Source organism: Alexandromys fortis, unplaced genomic scaffold, assembly GCF_014885135.2.
Source record: "Alexandromys fortis isolate MF-2015 unplaced genomic scaffold, M_Fortis_MF-2015_v1.1 scaffold_0, whole genome shotgun sequence".
Taxonomy (NCBI): domain Eukaryota; kingdom Metazoa; phylum Chordata; class Mammalia; order Rodentia; family Cricetidae; genus Alexandromys; species Alexandromys fortis.
This window is the reverse complement of record NW_026067949.1, coordinates 42184036-42203358: the sequence shown is the minus strand read 5'-3', so window position 1 is coordinate 42203358 and position 19323 is coordinate 42184036. Positions and strand designations below refer to the sequence as shown.

Below are 19323 nucleotides of genomic sequence, written 5' to 3'. Positions count from 1 at the left end.
GACTTCGATCTCATAGATTACGCACATAGTGGGCACATGTAGAGTTTTTGCTTGAATGAATTGATTTAGTCATCACCAATTCTTCTGTGGTACTCTGCAGAGTACTGGCAACTGCCCACATTTCATATGGTACGCCAGTGCTAAAAAGAAGAAAATGGGAAAAAAAAAATCAGGCATTCAGCTAAACTTAGCAATCTTAAAATGGCAACTCTGACAGTTGAGGCAGTTTTTCTCGTGCCAGTACACATGTCTTTGATGTTTGCTTCCTGTTCCTTATGCCACTACTCGTACTAGACCAGAAATGGCTAATTCTGAGTTCAATAAACTACATAAACACGACATGGTGGGTGTGCAGACCTATACAATCTCAGCAGCTGGGACGCGGAGTGAGGAAGATCGCCAGTTCAAGGCTAGCCTGGGTTACACTGGAGGTTTTGTTTCAAGAGGAAAGCTACATTTCAAACGGTCTCCAAGTTTTCCAGGCACTTAAAATGAACTCAGAATTCAGACCGAGATGCATAGAATGACACAGCTCCGAAGCTCCCATATCCACCACTTCTGAACTGCATGGTCTTAGACTCCACTAAATTCATATTACAAACATGTCAAAGTCAGATTCAGGAAGTCTATGACCCGAGATTAAACTCTGGCGAGGTATTAAAGTGAGGACATGACCGCTGCAAGGTATGGCTGAGGGGAAGCTGAATTTGTTTAGGGCCCGACAGGAGTCTCTCTCCTTACACGAAGTCATCTCTGATGATCCAAAGCCCTCTGGATCTGGCGGTGGAGAAAATGGCCAGGCAGGAAAGTCTGTCCAGAAGGTCCGGGGCGAGGCCCCACCTCCCGGATCTGGAAGCCAGGCCTCCCACTAGCACAGCTGCCCCGAGCTTCCGCGCTCGCCTTTCACTACACCCGTGCCCACTGCTCTCCATGCCGCTACCTCGGCTTCCCTGAACCCCGCACGCTCGTCTAGGGGGGTGGGGGTGTCCCCCGGCTGCACGCCCGTCCTACCCGCACTTTGGACGGACGGGCAGGCGGCGGTGCGCGCGCGGACCGCCGGGACGCGGGCTGATGGCGTCACTCGCGCTTCCGCCTGCGGCTGCGTTCTAATCAAAAGCCAGGAAGGAAGGAGGGAGGGCTGCAAGGCTGTGTGTGGGGGAAGTAGCGAGAAGACGAGCCATCCCGGCACTCGCTCGTCCGCCCGTGGCCCCCTGCCTGCTGTCCCCGCTTCAGGCCCCGTCTCCCCGGCGGAAGCTACACCAGGCGCCCTTCCCCGGCGGCGGCTCCTCCAAGACGCCCCGCTCGGCTTTCCCGGGCACGGCGTTCGCGCTCCGCCTCGCATCGCCGCCCCCCCCCCCTTTCGCCCTCCCGCTCGCTCCTTCCCTCCCTCCCATCGTCAAGCTCCCCGCCCTTAGTATCGCGAGACGAGGTGAGAGCTGGCGGAGCGGCGGCGGCGGCGGCAGTAGAGGTGACCGAGGCGGTGGCGGCGGCGGCCCGGAACGCTGTGTCGGCCCCGGCGCGGCCGAAGTCGCGGTAGAGCGGAGCCCCCACGCCCCTCCCCCGTCCGCGCCCCCCCCCTCTTCCCGCGGGGATGGAGAAGGCGACGGTTCCGGCGGCGGCTGAGGGAGAAGGGAGCCCCCCGGCGGCGGCGGCAGTGGCGGCCCCCCCCGCGGCGGTGGCGGTGGCGGCGGCAGCAGCAGCAGCAGCAGCAGCGGCGGCGGAGGTCGGCGGCGGTGGCGGCGGCGGCGGGGCTCGCTCGGCCTCGTCTCCTCGTGGGATGGTGCGCGTCTGCGACCTGCTCCTGAAGAAGAAGCCACCGCAGCAGCAGCACCACAAGGCCAAGCGGACCCGGACTTGCCGACCCCCCAGCAGCAGCGAGAGCAGCAGCGACAGCGACAACAGCGGCGGCGGCGGCGGAGGAGGCGGCGGCGGCACCAGCAGCAACAACAGCGAGGAAGAGGAGGACGACGACGACGAGGAAGAGGAGGTTTCTGAGGCAAGGGCCTGGTTTCACCTCGAGGAGGGAGGAAGGGGCCCTGGAGGGCCGAGGGTGGGAGGGGACTGGCGGTGGGACCGAGTCCTCCGGGTGGAGGATCTGTCTTGGGGACCGGGCTGTCGACTGCCCCCTTTCTTTGCTCGGCCTGAGTCGTGAGGTGTGGGAATGTGGGGGAGGGTAGCTGACACGTGGGGGTGGGAGGACCACAGAGTGCAAGGAGTTGGGGAAGAGCTTGTGATCCTAGGATGCTTCTCACGGTCGAGGGTGGGAGGAGGGATTGGTTCGATTCCCGGGTTGCACGTTGGAGCAGGAGGGTGGTCTCTCCGGGGCCAGTAAGGCCACCTCATTCCCGGGGCGGGGGCGGAGCCAAAGCGGGAGGGGTAAGATAATAGGTAGGAGAGTCTCTTGGGGGACGCCAGCGAGGTTGGTAGTTTTCTGTCAGCGTAAGGTGGAGGAGTAGTTCTGGAGGGTTGCTGGTAAGGTTGTAATGGACTCGGCGCTAAGTATTTGTGTCTGGGAGAGACACGTGAGAAGCTGTACTTTTCCACACTGTTTTGCTGCAGGGCTTTTTTTTTTTTAACTGTTGCGGCTGCTGAAGTAATTATACTCGATTTATGAAAGGTTTTGGATGAACCGATCTTATATCCGTATGCATTTACAAATGGCTTAGTACATAAAAAAAATTCTGTCTGATGCACTACGTGCATACGTAATACATCATCAGGTTCTCCCTTAGTAGGAAATAATCAGACAAGTTCCCACCTTTTTTTTTTCTTTTCAGATACACGAGGAAGAAACGACTGCTTTGCACCTAGGCTTGGTTGTAGTGGTTGGGATAGGAAGGCCCTGGGATTTGTCCTAGTGATCTGGTTTCATAACTGTTTGTAGTTGTTCCTGGGCCTACAGACAGGCGGCGTTGTGGGATCTTGTTCCTCAAAGAAGGCCTTTTAACCCAAAAGCTTAGTGAACCATACTGATAGCCAACTAAGACTTCCCAGTTATTAACTCCGAAAGTAACCCTCTTGTCAGTGCTCTTAAATGGAAGCTTTGAACATCTTAATGTGGAGGAAGGAGGAACTTAAGGCAGCAGAGGAAAGCAGCTGTAAAAGTTGATTAAAATTAAGTACTAAGAAAAGGCTAATGTAATTAACCAGAAAGAACTTCAGCCTGCTGCTGGTTTCCTTCCCCAGACATAGAGCCTGGCAAGAGCCTGTCTTGAGGCCATTTTTCCCCCTTTCCCCATCCAGGTTCTATTTAAATAGAAAAACATCTTAGAAAGGGAATGGGATTCACCTGTTAGCAATAAGACCAAACATATTTTTTCCTTAGCTTAGACTTCTAAGAGTAGGGATACCTATGTCCAGGCTTTTCCCCTGTGTCATTTCTGTTTGGCCTATTGTGGGTAGTTTGTTTAATTGGATGTTTTCCGACAGTATGTTGCCCAGGCTTCATTAGAAGTATTGGAGACAAGCAACAACACAAAAGAAAACAAAACTTTACTATTGAAAGAATGACAAAGCTTTGATGGAATCCTTTTCCGTTTTGATGCTTAGAAGTAACCAGTTTTATAAACCTCCGACTTGGGAAGCATTTTCTCATACTTCAGCTCAGCCTTTTTATTTAAAAAACAAGGAGAGCAAGGCAAAAAGGAAACTGGTTGTGTCTGGTAGTTGCAAAAGTAGGAATCAACGTTTTTACAGACGTAGAACAGTACTTTGAAAGTGATTTATTTCCTTGTGTCTCCATTCTGATCTGTTTCAAAATCTGGTGCTGAATTTCAGGTTTAGCAGCTGTGAGCAAAATACCAGTATGAAGATTTTAAGTTTTCTAACTTAACTGGTTTGGAACAAGGTCATATGCTTAATGTAATACTTAAGGGAATTTTCTGCTGCAAATTCTACATACCTACAATGCAGTAGTTTTATCTACTGCAACATGACCTAATCACTCCTTAAGTTTTAAATGTAGGTTGGGGTTTTTTTTTAATCTGAAAATAAGTATTACTTATATTAACTTTGACCAACTAAGATAGTGTTGATTCTTAATGTGTTTTGCAATGCCATCTGCATAAGCAATAGGTTTGTCATTTGTTGAGTGAAGTATGTGTAAGAAAAGTTGAGCCATTAAGAAATGTATACAGCACATGGTGACTAGGCAAGACAGAAAGGAGCAGTTTTTCTCTCTGCACTTGCCTCGTTCTTTGATCAGCGTGAGGAGGCAAGCCTTAGGGCGCTGTACACCATAAGTCAGATGGGTGACTTATGGTGTACGCTTGCTTTCCACTTTCATTGTCCCGGCATGTCATCAGAAGTTTAATTTGCAGGACCTTGGAAATATGTTTTTTTTTTCTTTTCTCCAAATTCATTGTTTTAGCCTACACAGTTTAAAAATGCAGACAACATGGTTCTTGAACTAATTCATCAGTAAGAAAGAAAATCAGATTAGAAGGGACTATGAGAGCTTATACTTTTGCATGTTTAACTTGAAAACATGATGAATGTGAACGATGATTTAACATGACAACAATACATTGGTGGTTTTGAAGAAGTGTTAGCTAGATGTTGTACGCCAGTTGAAAGGAAAAAAAAAATGGAAGAAAAGGAAAATGGATTTAAATAACAGCTTTAAGTACCTGGTTGCGTAGGTCCCCCCCAAAGTGTTTTAGAACAGGATGGCATAGCCTCAGCTGGACCTGGAAAGAACGTACAAGATTGAGAACTTTCTCTATCTCTTCCCTTCTGTTTGACACAAGGCCTTAGCTCTAAGTTGAAAATGTCATTTTTCTAAGCTTTCAATGGCCTCCTGACTAGTAAAGAACAAAATACATTTCTTAACATAAAAACCACGTTGTGCTTCTTTTGAAATTAGAGGACTAAATTAAATACTACAAGAAAAAGATGAAATTGCAAGACTATGCTTCATTTCAGAAATAACATTGTATTCTCTTGAACATACTTTTGGATACGAGTGAAAGACAGCTTTTTCTAAAGCAGAATTGAAAAGGAGGAGATATTAAAGACAGGACTTTTAAGTGGAAGAGCAGTGTTTAAGTTGAAGAGGTGGTATAAAATAGAAGATAGTAGAAGTTGATCAGAATTCCACCTATATGACTTAAGGAATTTAGACAGTGGGGCCAAGTGAATAAGTACTGACAGTGTTGAAAGGATTTGCAAGGCTAATAGACTTTCAGTTGGGGGAAAAGGTAGAGTTGAGAAGGAGGGAGAAGGGAAAAAAATTCAAGTTAAACTCTTGAAACTTTTTTTTTTATTTGAAAATGTTAGGGTCCTCTCTTGTAAATGCATGAAGGTTCAGATTAGTTAAAAGAAACTTGCCTGTACTGTTTCCTAGTTCTGTTTCAACTGATGCAGCATTATTTATTATTTGTAAAATAATCTTTGAAATATTATTGTCTTACCTTCTGTTTAAAGAGGACTTGATTAAGAACAGAAAAAAGGAACAACATATGGAAATGTTCAGTTAATTAGTACCAGTTCTAGGGAGAATCCAGAGTTCTTTTAGGAAACCGTGAGTTCCTTCCTTTCTTGTAACCACAGCCTGTGAATAGCTGATGTTTGGATTTTAACATCTTTCATTTTCTCTCTTTTTCTTTCTTGCTCTCTCTTTCTCTCCTTCCCCCTCCCTCCTGCCCCCTTTCTTTCTTTCTTTTTTTTTTTTTTAAAGATTTATTTATTATGTATACAACTTTCTGCCTCCATTTATACCCACACACCAGAGGAGGGCGCCAGATCTCTTTACAGATGGTTTGGAGCCACCATGTGGTTGCTGGGAATTGAACACAGACCTCTGGAAGAGCAGACAGTGCTCTTAACCACTGAGCCATCTCTCCAGCCCCCACTCTTTCTTTTTAAAAGACAATGGTCTCACTAAGTACTCTGGCTACCTTAGAACTTACCCTGTGAACCAAGCTGGCCTTGAACTCACCAAGATCCACCTTCCTCTGTCTCTCAAGTGCTGGAATTAAAGGCTTATGCCATTATGCCCAGCAACATCTCTCAATTTCTTAATTACTCTTTTGACTTATGAAACTTGCCTGGGTGTTACATAGAAAACAACTTAAACTAATTGTCATTGGCTGTTGAATGTCTGATAGATGCTTTAAACCTCCTGCTTACATTTATATTCTAACAGCATAGTAAAAACTAGTACTTGAGTGCCCACTGTGTGTGAAGACTTAGCTAATGAGTATGAGCATGGACTGTGTGTAGTCAGTTCTTTGATCTATCACGTACTGGTTCTGTGGTCTTGGTCCAGTTATTTAACCTCTCTAGCTCATTTTCCTATATGTAAATGGTGATAATAGACCCTACTTTATAGCATTGTTAATAAAGTGAAAGGAGTTAATAAAGTTTTCATGTTTTCTCGTTTTTGCATTCACCATGACTCTATGAAGTAGGTATCACCATATTTATTTCATTATTCAGAAAACGCGTTCTTACTGTATGCTCAATAGTCAGCATTGAATAAGCTGTGGTAAACAAAAGTATTTTAAGACATGTAAATTAAAAATGTATCAAGGACTAAACAGATAAAATGTAAGTGACATTAAATTTTATATATAATATATGGTTAATTATATATTTTGTTTAAGTAGTGCTAGTTTCAGAAGCATGAAGATGTGGTGGTAGGCCCGTGAGATGGCTCAGAGGGTAAAGATGTTTGCTCTCGAGCCTGACTTGAGTTTGACCCCAGAAGCTCACATGGTGGAAGAGGAGAAAACTGACTCCCTCAAGTAGTTTTGACCTTTTATGATGGTATTAGCACCCCAGTGTTTTTTGAATGTTGGGACTTTCATTTTGCAGGCAGAGATACTAGTTTAAAATAGATTTAAGTGTCAGAGCAGGATTTAACCTGGATTTGTCTGATTTAAAATAGGTTCATTTGTTTATCATTCATTTATTCTAAAAGCAATAGATTTTCTTTAAAATAGGGGTTGTTGACTTAGAGTCTGGATAGAGTAAGTAGCCTGAAATTATGAAGTTTATTTATTTTAGTTTTTTTCTTTAACCCCAGTTTTTCTTTATTTTCTTCCATAGCCCATCATAGCTCTGTACACCTTTTTTGGATCTGACTTTCACAAACTGTCTCTGAGAAGGAAGTGATATCAGAGAAGTGGTGGAGTAGTTTAGAGTGTAGGACTGTCAGGTCTGAAGGCAGAAGCCTGGCTTTGTTCTTTATGTCTTGTACTGTAAGGTAGTGTGTATTGTGTAAATTTTAGTCTTGTTAGATTTTCAGGTAGCCAAATTTCAAGTATGAATATTACATAAATCCTTTTTGTCTACTTTGGAAAATGTTTGGAACTTCATATCTTAAAATAATTTATTTGTAGCTTTTTATATTGGACCCATACAAGGTATTTTAGTTGGATTATAATTCTTAGTTTAATTGCCCCAAGCTTTATTGTTAGCAGAACTGTATGAGAATACACCAGATGTGATTTTCTTTATATGCTTTAATAATATATTAAAAACATCAAAATTTATTTTTATAATTGTCAACATTGAGTAAAGTTTTGTTTTTGTTTGGATTGCTTTTGAGAATTTCTTTCATCTCTTACATATTGTACTTCTTTTTTTCTTAATAATATGTGTGTGCTATTTATATTTGTGGATATTCTTTATATTGTTTCACATAATTTATATTTTCACAATATGGGAAAGTATTTTTGGTTAGTAAATTGTATTATTATTTTATCACTCATAAGACACTCCACACAAGAGACCTTCCTTGACCCCATATGTAAACAATTCTTAGAATTTTTCTTTTGATACTATGTATTTTGCTTTTTAGAGGGAACTAGATACTCCTTTTGGATGTAGGGTTTAATTAATTGTGTTAATTTCTTTCCTACTCTTTACATAGCAGTTGACCAGTCCTACTTCTTAAAAGAGCTCTAGCCTTTCCTTGTTTCTTTTTGTCCTGTTCCTGTGTTAACTAGCTGTCTTTAGTTGATCTTGCTTCTCCCATCCACATCAGTGCACATCCTTTGATTATTTATTGCTATTTTTTTTTTTATTGTTTTGAGTCTGAGCTTTAGGTGATTTTTGTACTATCTATATGCCAGTCACTATAAAGTTTACATCTCCAGTCTAAACTTCTGTTCTTGACAATTGAGCTCGGACTTCTGGCCATCCACTATTTGTACACACCCTTCTTCCCACATCCAGGTAAACCAAGTCAAAATTCCACTCAGCTACTCTATACAGCTCCAAATAGATGTTACTAGTTCAGTACTCTGCAGGCAAAAAGAGAAGTCTCTATTGCCTTAACCCATTGTCCAGTAAGAATAGGAATGGGGTAACTGTGATCAAAGTTCCTTTAGAGAGGAAGAGAAAGGAAGCAAACAGCAGTCATTGGCTAGATTAATAATGAATTCCTTCTGGGGCAGCAGTTGTGAGAGCTGTATGCTGGCAACTGCAAATTTTTTAGTTTGCCTAATTTTTCCCTTTGGGAGGAATGTTTTTTGACTGTTGTCTATGTCCTCGACTGTAGTGAGGAGGCAAGTGGGCAGGCCTGCTTTTTGTCCCGCCCGGTTCCCACATGGCAGCTTAGCCCCGGAAATAACGACACACAAATTGTATTCTTTTAAACACTGCCTGGCCCATTAGCTCTAGCCTCTTACTGGCTAACTCTCACATCTTGATTAACTCATTTCTAATAATCTGTGTAGCACCACGAGGTGGTGGCTTACCGGGAAAGATTCAGCATGTCTGACCTGGTGGCTGGCTCCATGGCATTTGACCAACTATGCTTTCTTTCTCCCAGCATTCTGTTCTGTCTACTCCACCTATCTAAATCCTACCCTATCTATCAAAAAGCCAAGGCAGTTTCTTTATTAACCAATGAGAGTAACACATAGACAGATGAGCCTCCTCCATCACTCGACTTTGTTTTTGGGTGGCTTTTTATTGGCCATATCTGAAATGTAGTAGGCATTGGAGAGTATAACAACCCTAGGGACATCATTGCTATGTAGCCCCGTGTATCATGTAGTTCAAGTTTATGATATATAGGGTAGTGTACTTGTGGGGGTCAAAGTACAACTTTCTTTGTACGGGTCCTGGGGATGAAAGTCACATTGTCATTCTTGGCAGCCAAGCTGAGCTGGGCTCCTGGGCCCTGATCACAACTTTTTATAACTGATATAGTTTGGGGATAAAATTTGTGTCAGAAATTTGAGAGATTTCTATTTTTAAATCAGAGCTATATGACGTACATAGTATAGCAAAAGATCTCCTGTATTGCTCATTTTTTTGAACTGTGCTGATTCCTTGCTAGCTTCTGTGCTGTCTGACCTGCTCCCTTATGCTCTGGGCTACTTGAGCAAATTGGAAAGAATTGTTCTGAGTGATTATCAGTTGGGTATTAATAGAGAAGCAGAATAGGTAGATTTGAATATGAATGATCGATAGCTACCTATCGATAGCATTCAGAGATTTCTTAAAGGGAATAAATTGTCTTACAAGATGGTTAGAACTGGCTAAGCAAGCTGATCTGAGAGGCAGTTAGGAGGCGAAGTTTGCGGTCAAGTTTGGAAACTCATGGCCAAGAGCTGGGGCTGTTCTCTCCAAGAAAGGAATATTTCCGTGAAGGGAGAACAGCTTTTGTTCAGAGTTCCATCTTTGGTAGCAAGAACAAGATTTCTTTTAAGAACTCGTTTGAGTTGGTCATGCTCACTAAGAAAAATTACCCTCATTTCCAGTTAATGGATTAGGAATTTCTATCTCCAAAATCTTGGCATCATAGGTAGGAAAGCCTTTCCTACTGTTTGGCAGCCATTTCTAGCCTGAGAAGTAGCAGACCATTGGGACTCTCGTAGTCTGGGACTGACTTTCCTTCAGACTTCTTTAGTATTGCTTTCATAAGGCTGTGTTTGCTTGCCCACTGTTTGTGGCTAAATTTAGGGTTTTGTTGTTGATGTTTAGCTAGCACCCGCCAATATGTTGGGGTTTTCACCTTTTTTTCAGAGCTGTGTATTTCATAGATATGTATTGTGCTCTTTCTGAATATTATAGGCCTTTGCTTAGCATCTTGACATATGTTTCCAAGTTCGGAGAGATTTTAGAAGTTTAGGATAATGCCTTCTGATTTCTGTATTGAGGAATCAGATGAGAGATTTGTGTGAAAAGACTCAGACATGTGCTTCCCACAGGGTAGAAGTGGGTTTTTTTGTTTTGTGTTTTTGTGTTCTCCTTTTCTCTGCTACTCAGGCACAGTCCTTGAAAGCATGCACAGGTCTGAGTTGTAGGTCTGACTTCTGCATCACCCCTTAATTTGTGCTGCCTAGTCCTGTAGACTCTGGCTACTGTGGCATGAAAGAGTCTGAATTTATAGTCTTGTTTAATTTTTAAACTTAACTCTAAGTGGTCATGTATGGCCATTGGCTACTATATCAAACAGTACAGATATAGAAGATTCCCGTCAGCCCAGAATATTTTGATAGCTCTACCTTGCAGTGTTGACTTGATCTAAAAAGTCTGTTGTAATGTAGCTTACCAACCCAAATGACTATGTCCCAGATGACCAGGATTGAACTGTATATCTCAGGCTATGTCTGTGTTTAATGATAAAGACTTTAAAAGAGTAATTAAGGTTAAATCAGGTCCTACTCTAGTCTGACTGGTTTCTCTGAAAGGAAGTTTATCTACAGATACCAGATATGCACACAGAAAAAAAAAAGCCAAGTGAAGATGAAAGAAGATGATCATCTGTAAGCAAGGCAAGGGGTCTAATGAGAACGCAGATCTGCTGGTCGCTGTTTTTAGATTTCTAACCTTCATAACTGTGAGAAAAAGTGAATGCTGTTTGAGCCACCCAGTCTATGGCTTTTGTACTAGCTTTGGTGAATTAATATCCTGTGAGAAATAGGGAATCAAACGATGGCCATGGATAGCCTCCTTTTAAGGATGGACCAAGGAATTGTAAATATTTCTTCTCGTTTATATCCTATTGGTCTTAATTGGAACTTAATTTCATAATTGAGTATTTATTTCTTGCTATGTGGCCATGTGTCCAGATAAAACTTGTGGGAGAACTGGCTTTTTATTACAAGAAGGGCTGTGTGAACTTGGGAGATAATTAATATTGTAGAAAATTCTAGGATCATGTTATCCTTTTAGCTAGCAATACAAGAGAAAATGTCTCTACTAGTTTCCTGAAATAATTTTGTTGGCCTAGCTTGGGTCTTGGTTTTATCTTTGAAAAAGATGCTTTATTCAGGACCTGCAATGTTTGTCATGTAGGAGGTGACAGAGGGGAGTTTATTCTCACCCGACTCTGATGGAATGGTTTCCATTGCTAAAAAGACAGGGTGAGAAAATTGTGTTTGTTTCTGCCATCCCATTAGGCTGTTATGAGATTTCACAGTACCCTCCTAATTTGTTCTACCTGGCCAGCTTGCTTCCTTCTTTTTCTCTTTTCCATCTTTTCTCCCCCTATATCCCATTCAGTTCTCATGTAACAAGTGGGTTCTCTTTGTGAAATGTAGGCCATTACTTGAATACTGTTCTTGCCATAATATTTTTAGCTCATCCTTTGTCATTCTGAGCTAGAATGTACTGTATTGGGGTCTTTGACTTAGATGTTCTTCTCTTGGCTCTTGACTTTTCTTTTTATTTAAAAAAATTTATTTTATTATTTTATGCACATGGATTTTTGCCTGTATGTGTGTCTATGCACTGCTTGCATGCCTGTGACTTGTGAAAGTCAGAAGAGGGCATCGGATCCCCTGGAACTGGAGCTGCAGGGATTCATGAGCTGCCATGCGGGTGCTGAGAACTGAACCCAGGTCCTCTGGCTGAGCAGCAGTGCTCGTAACCCTGAGCATCTCCAGTCCTTCTTGATTTTTCTTGATTCTACCCTCAGGATTCAAAGTAGATTCTTCAGCTCTAGAGATTTTTGAGGGAGACTTGCCCTTCTGTATCTCCTCTTCTAACTTTTCATTTCGGCCTCTAAATTGATGAGGACGAGAAACAGATGTCCTATATTGGTCCTTCCACTAAGCTTTAGCAGTAAATATGTGAGTGGATTTTGAAACCTGTTTGTCAACACTTTTAAAAGGGATGTGTTTACTTGTTTACTGTGCACAAATATCAAATAGTCTTTTATTCCCGTGTCCACATCAGCATTAATCATTAGTTGAAGCTTGATTTTGTGTGTGTCTGTATGTCTATGCCAGTGACATGGACATACGTTTGTGTAGGTTCAGGATATATTTCTTGATTGCTCTCACCACTGCACTAAAGTAGGATCTCTTCTACTTTGACCCAGGACTTATTAATTTAGCTAGTATAGCTAGCTAGCTTCTTCCAGAGATCGATCGGCTGCCTGTTTCTGCTTCCCATATGTTGGGATTACCAGATGGGCTGCCATGCCCGCTCAACTAACTTTAACATGGGTGATGGGGGCCCAACTCTGTTCCTCCTGCTTGCAGAGCAAGTGTTTTCCCCACTTGAGCCTTTTCCTCATCCTTTAGAAATTACTGAATTTAAGTAAAAAGTCTTTAAGTGTCTGTTTTCATGTGATTGAGTGTAATACTCTAGGCTGCTTTAATGTCTTAGGAGTTAGCTGTCGGTCACTGATCCTGTTTGTCTGGAATTTGGATTCTAACCTGCCTGGTAGGCTTTAGAATTATCTTTTGCAAATTGCCACACATATTTTTATGTCTGTTTTGATAGGATAAATACAGTTTTGTGTGCATGGGTGTTTTGCCTGCAGGTAAGGGTGTGGAATACTTGGTATTATTTACTATGAACACATTTTTTGATTTGATTTCAGAAACATTATAACTTAATGTTTTGTCCATTGTCCATTTCACTTTAGATTTATGTCTGCTGGGAAAAACTACTTTCTTCCTTATATCTTTTATAAAGATTTACATATTACAGATTCCTTTTATATTTGTTTTCTTTAAAAAAACATTTTTTATATGTATGACAGTTTCTTTGTACCCACGGAGGCCAGAAGAGGCCTTGAATTCTCTGGAATTGGAATTATGGATGGTGGTGAGCCACCATGTAGGTTCTGGGAGTTGATATTCAGAGTGCTCGAAATGAGTTTGATTACGATGCCTAGTAATTTTTGAAACTAATTCATACCTCTTATAATAACTAGCTTTTTCTTAAATTTTAAGCAATAAAATCTTACTGGTTTTACAGTGTCAGTTCAGTTCAGTAGTGTCAGGAAATTTTACATTGTTCTGCAACAAATCTCCAGAACTTTGCTGTCTTTCAAAGTTAAAAGTGTACTGTCCATCCATTGAAGAACTCTGCGTTGTCTCTGCTAACCTTTTGTTTCTTAGGTGTTTTCTACTTATGTAGCTCAAATAAGTGGAATCTTACAGTGATTATCTTATTTCAGTTAAAAAATGTCAGTTTGTGTGTGTGTGTGTGTGTGTTTAAGAATGTGACAAGATTTCCTTTTTAAGATTGAATAATATCCCATTGTATTTATGTATTACATTTTGTTTATCAGCTGTGGGCATTTGTGTTGCTTTTATCTCTTGGATGTTTTGTCTTTTTTACATTTAATTTCACATTTATGTAGGCTCATGGAGGGAGACTCAATTTTATATTTCCAAATAGTTAATGAATTGAGTTAGGTATTAGACATGCTAACCCTTTCCATTGTTTGAAGTGTTATCTTTCATGTTTGCACAGTGGAATAAAGCATCAAGTTGTATTTCCTCAGTGTGTTCATCTTTATATGTGCCCCATTTGTGTATGCCAAAGACCCCAAACTATTTAAGGACCATAAAAAACTGAGTATGATGTGCCTATAATCCAAATGCCGAGGATGTGGAGACTGGAGGGAGGGTCCCAAGGTAGCTGAGCTCCAAGGAACATAAGAGAGCTTGCCTCAAAAAATAAGGAGAAGCAATTGAGAGATATGGGTCAAGTTTACCTCTGTCCTGCATATTAATGCACACACAGGCCAATGTGCACATGTACACATGAACATGCCTATACAGGAAAGTTAGTTACTTAGACTAATCAGTGTCACATGTTGTTCTTTGATAAGTAGGTAACATCTGTGAGCAGCTTATGGTTGACAAACTAATTTTATGTTTTTTTCATGTAATCCAGGTGTTTGTTTGCTAGGTTTGTTGGTTCACTCTAAAGAGAATTGAACTCAGGACCTAGTGCATGTTCAGTACTCTTCCACTGGGTTAAATACTCACGTGTTTGTTGTTGTTGTTTTGGTTTGTTTGTTGGGACAGTGTCATGATATTAGCCCAGACTGGCTTCATTGTCACAATTCTCCTGCCTCAGCTTCCAGGGTTGATTACAGGCAAGTACTACCATGTCTGGCTCATGGAGTGATCTTTTGTTGTAATTTTTCTTCTTCCTGTGCAGGCCTGACTTCTTTCCTCCTTCCCTCAATCGATCGATCGATCGATCGATCGATAGATAGATAGATAGATAGATAGAGCGAGCTTTTAAGAAGAGCAGCAGCCACTTTTTTTTTTAACATGGTCATTTAGATCAGTAGTTCTCAACCTTCCAAATGCTGCAGTCTTTTAATGTAGTTTATCATGTTGTTGTAACCCAACCATAAAATTATTTCATTGCTACATCATAACTGTAATTTTGCTCTCATCATGAATATGCTCACACCCGCAGGTTGAGAACTGATCTAGATTTTCTTTCAACCTACTGAACTCAACCTAGTTCACAATAGACAGGCTGAATATTTTAGTTATGTTCAACTCTCATTCTGGTCTCTTTTAGTTTGTTTTGTATTGTAGTCTTTTTATTTTAAAGTATTTCAGTTTTTTTTCTACTCAACTTAGATATCAAGTATAAAGCCAGTGTGCATGTGCAAGCACTCTTAGCACTGAACTATGATATGTTTTGTTCACTTGAGGGAATAAGACAATATCCTTCACAGAATTGGTAGTTTCTACCAATAACTACCATGAAATTGCTGGCACTATTCAGTTTTATGTTGTAACTTTAAAGGGACATTATGTTAAATTTTTACTAAGTTGCATAGTAAATGTTGACTAAAAGTTTTAACAGTAGAGAATAATCAAATCTTATATCTCGTGTGTTTTTAAGTTTATTTTTTGCTTTTTTATGTATATTTTCATACAGATGTATAAATGCATATTTATGGAATCAAAGTTTGGTTTGCATAAATGAGAATGTTTTAAAAAAATTTTCTGAAACTTTCTTTTTAATTACTATCATAGAGTCTCCATGTGAAAAACTGTGTGTATGTGTATGTATATATATATATGAGAACTCCTTTTATTAGATGTGAAGTATTCCCGTGTGTGTGTGTGTGTGTGTGTATGTGTGTGTATGTATGTAAACTCCTTTATTAGATGCGGAGTATTCTTTTGTTTTCCAGTTTGGAAATTTTGTCCTTTTATGTTTTGCCCTTTGGATCATTTCTGTGATTGTATATGTGTTATAGTGTTATGGTACAATCTAATGTTAGTGGTGAAAATGCTACACCAGGCACATGGGTCTTTTATTAAAACAGTGTGTGTGTGTGTGTGTGTGTGTAAGTGTAAAGAGGCCAGGACTTTTTGGTGGGATCTGTTTTTTCTATCTTTATGTGGGTTCCCAGTATCAACCATAGCTCATCAGACTTGCCCCTTTACCTCTGCTGAGCATCTGTTGGCCTGTTGGGTCTATTTTTTTTAATTGTCATTTTATTATTCATGTCAACCCAGAATTTTGAAGCGGTACTATCTCTTTGTTAGATGTTGATCTGCTAGACTGAAAACCAGAATACAAGCCCTGTTCTAGTCCTATATATTAATCTAGCCATCTGTATAAATTCGGGGAGAATTCATCAACTGTTTCATCCACAAGTATCATGTCTCTGCATATTTAGTAATTAAAAGTAACCCAAATTATATTTTATTTAGTGCTTAGTAAGTGCTTGAAACAGTTTTAATTGCTTTAAGTATATTCCATAATAGTAGGTCTTATCACTCCATTCTATAGTTGAAAAAAGTCAAGACGTGCAAGTCACTTTCTTAAGGTTCAAGTAAAAGGTGGAACCAGACTATTTTTTAAAGTCTGTTTCCCCTTAACTTCTTTGCTCTACCACCTCCTTCCTATCCTTTTATGGCCTTTCTACTAATTGCCCCCCAAAATGGATTTTTGAATAAATTGTATAGTCTAGCAAATTATTTTGTTTCCCATTTGAGTCTTCTTTCAGATCTATAAGAATGATTTTTTTTTTAGTCTACTTTAGGTGTAAGAGCTAGCTACTCCTTGCCCTCAAAAGACTTTGAGTGTCTTGTTAATTTTTGTTGTTCTGATTCATCCTGTTAGTTCCCTAGCCTCCATCTTAAGAATATTCCTGTGATTGATCTTGAGGTTGAATTTCTAGATTGTGGAGGTGATCAGTAAATTAGATACTGTCTCTTCACTATTGCTAAACATCATATAAAAATACATACCCTGTGGCTAACCTGGCATTATAAGTTATCAGATGTGGATTGGGAAGAAAGTCCCTGCTGCCTGATAAGTATGGCATGTAAACTGAGGCTTTCAGAGCCTTAAACAAAAGAGCATTATTAAACTTTATTTTAGTAGGGGCTATGTGTCAGATTGTATATGAAATGTTTGTGAACTATTGTTAGACTCTTAGAGAACTTTGTGAAAATGTAATTATTATTAAGATATTTGGTATTTAAAAACTTTTATTACATTTATTTGTGTGTTTGCCATGGCATATAGGTGGAGGTTAGGGACAATTTGGAGGCGCCACTGCCCTCCTTTCAATTTGTGGGTTCTGGGGATTGAACTCAGGTTATCAGGCTTGGTATCTTAGCTACTGAGCCACATTGATTGCCAGCCTTTGACTTAATTAATTTATTTTTTTTTTAATTTAGGAGCAACTCTTATTCCTTTCCAATTTTGTTTAATGTCATTTTACTGAATTTATTGTGTTCTCGATAAAATGTATGTGCATTATTTTAAGTGGAATACCACAGGCTAAGAACTTAAATGGGCTCTATAATAAGGAGTCAACAAAACATTGGTTATTTGGTTTAGACAGGATTATATTCTTGATCACTAATCTTCAGAATTTAAGTGGAGTATATTTTTAACTTCTTTTTAATTCATCATGCTTTAATTTTCTGTGGTTAATAAATTAACAAACTATAGTCTTAAAAGTTCTTTGCTATAGGCTTAGCAAGAAAGGCTAGGGTTTTGGATAAAATAGCCAAATATCAAAGATATGAACCTGATACTTTTATTTAAAATTGCATTTATGTATGTATGTATGTATGTATTTATTTTGTATGCCTAGCTAACTCAAGTTGTTAGGGTTGGTATTAAGTAAGCCATCTTGCTGGCCTTGCTCGTGCTGTTTTCTTTTTCTTTCTTTTTTTAAGAGCAGCAAGATGCTCCTTTCTTTCTTTTTTTTTTTTTCAAAGATTTTATTTGTTTATTACATATACAGTTTTCTGCCTACATGTATGCCTGCAGGAGCTAGTTCCAGGACAGGCTCCAAAGCTACAGAGAAACCCTGTCTCGAAAAAACAAAAAAACAAACAAAACAAAAAAATCATTCTCTTAAAAATATAGGCCAGGTGTTCAGTAGTACTGGGAAGTTACACATTAATGGAGATGTAGAATACTAAAGCGATTTTTCTTCATGTGACAACTCTGTAGTGATCCTCTGTCTAGTGTCACAATTTGACTACTAGAAGAAAAGGGGGATAGTGTCCCATTTTGTAGTTTGTAGCCTAGCCCTAGACACAATTTAATGTAATATACTTCTTAATACATTGAATTATGAGTATTGAAAGGATACTCTTGGTAATTGAAATAATTACTCGCAGGCCAACCATTCAAAGTTTGTTAAAGTAGATTAACTAGAATTAGCATAATGGAAACATATCTTGACACCAAACTAATTGAACATTGAGAGAACCCAGGCCATCCAGGAGTCAGAAAAAGAGAGCTAGTGACAGCAGTAGGAGTCCTTGAGCATCGGGTAGTCTTTACATCCAGTGTATCACACTTCTGGCTATAAGATTTCTTCTTGTGATATAAGTGTCTATTCCCAGGTCACCTCCACTATATCTATGTGTGTGTGTGTGTATCTGATTTCTTTTTGTCAGTTCTTGCTTTGGAGCAGTAGATTGTTATTATGATGCTAACCATAATACAATTAATACTGTCACTAGATTTAGCTTATTTAAAAATAAAACTAAAGCCTGGAGGGATAGTTCAGCCGTTAAAGGCTAGGCTCACAGCCAAATATTTTAAAAAGCTAAATAAGGAATTTTTGTTGTGCTTCTTTTTTTTTTAAATCTTGTGCAGTACTCATAAATATGAAAGGTGGGTGTGACTTAAAAATAATAAATACTTTGTCAGTTTTATATACATAGATCCTGTTGCATAAATACTAGAAAAATAATCAATTCATAGTGTGACCAACTTGTCGTGGGGAGAGGTAACAAATACATGTCGGCAGTCATAGCTATTACTTCAGGTGTGCTGGCAGGCACCAACTGCCTCTTCACTTGGCTTGGATAAGGATGCTTAAATCACATTTTGTATACAGCACACATCTAATTTGAAATATTTTCTTTTTAAATTTAGTGATTCTCTTCTGTGTTCTGAGTTGAATTTTATCTTTTATTAATTGAATTTGAGAAGAATAGAAAGGGACTAGAGTGAGAAAAAAATGGTGAAGATTTTAGACAGATGGTAAACTTGGCCAGAAATCTTGATGGAGTTCATGTAGACTTTGAATTTGTAAAGTAGACTTTTTTTTTTAAAACCATTCTGTATCCAGGGTGTAGTATAGACTCTCCCACCTGGTAAGTCCTCAGTAAATGTATAATGAGTAAGACTGTTAGTGGTGAGCTTTAAAAAGAAAGTCACAAGGTTTAAGGCCAGCCAGGCTACATTTATCCTTTGAAAATAGATAATTTAACTGGATATGGTAATGGATCTTATACTGAAGAGTGTTATAGTGTTGCAAACTGTTACGTGCAGTATAAATGCTATCAGTAGTGGATTGATGAAATATTACAGTACTGTTTTTTATTGGAAATTAGAACAGTTGTCAAAAATTAGACTGTGCATGTGCTAGTTGGAGCATATGTTGTAGAGCACTTCATTTAAACAATGAGGGCGCTCAGCATTCAGTTTCCACACACAGTCCAGTGCACTCCAGCCCTTTCTGTAGGCTTTTAACCCCTGAGAAGCTTCCTGTATATGTTTTGTAAGTTTACGAACAGCTTCATTAGGAAAATGAAGTGACTTTATGCTAACCTGAACGTGAAGTTTCAGAACAACTGAAATGTGGATTCTGTTGATGTTCTGCAA

The 19323-nt window shown here is 39.8% G+C and overlaps 1 protein-coding gene across 5 annotated transcripts in view; it reads left to right on the top strand.

Moving 5' to 3' along the window:
• The first annotated feature begins 1455 nt into the window (after positions 1-1455).
• Positions 1456-19323, top strand: part of Ankrd17 (ankyrin repeat domain 17) — a 134576-nt gene continuing 116708 nt past the window's right edge. For all 5 annotated transcript variants that reach the window (XM_050150169.1, XM_050150168.1, XM_050150165.1 and 2 more), the window contains exon 1: positions 1456-1996. In XM_050150169.1, the coding sequence (XP_050006126.1) occupies positions 1592-1996 (405 nt within the window). In that variant the 5' untranslated portion in view covers positions 1456-1591. The remainder of the gene's footprint in view (positions 1997-19323) is intronic.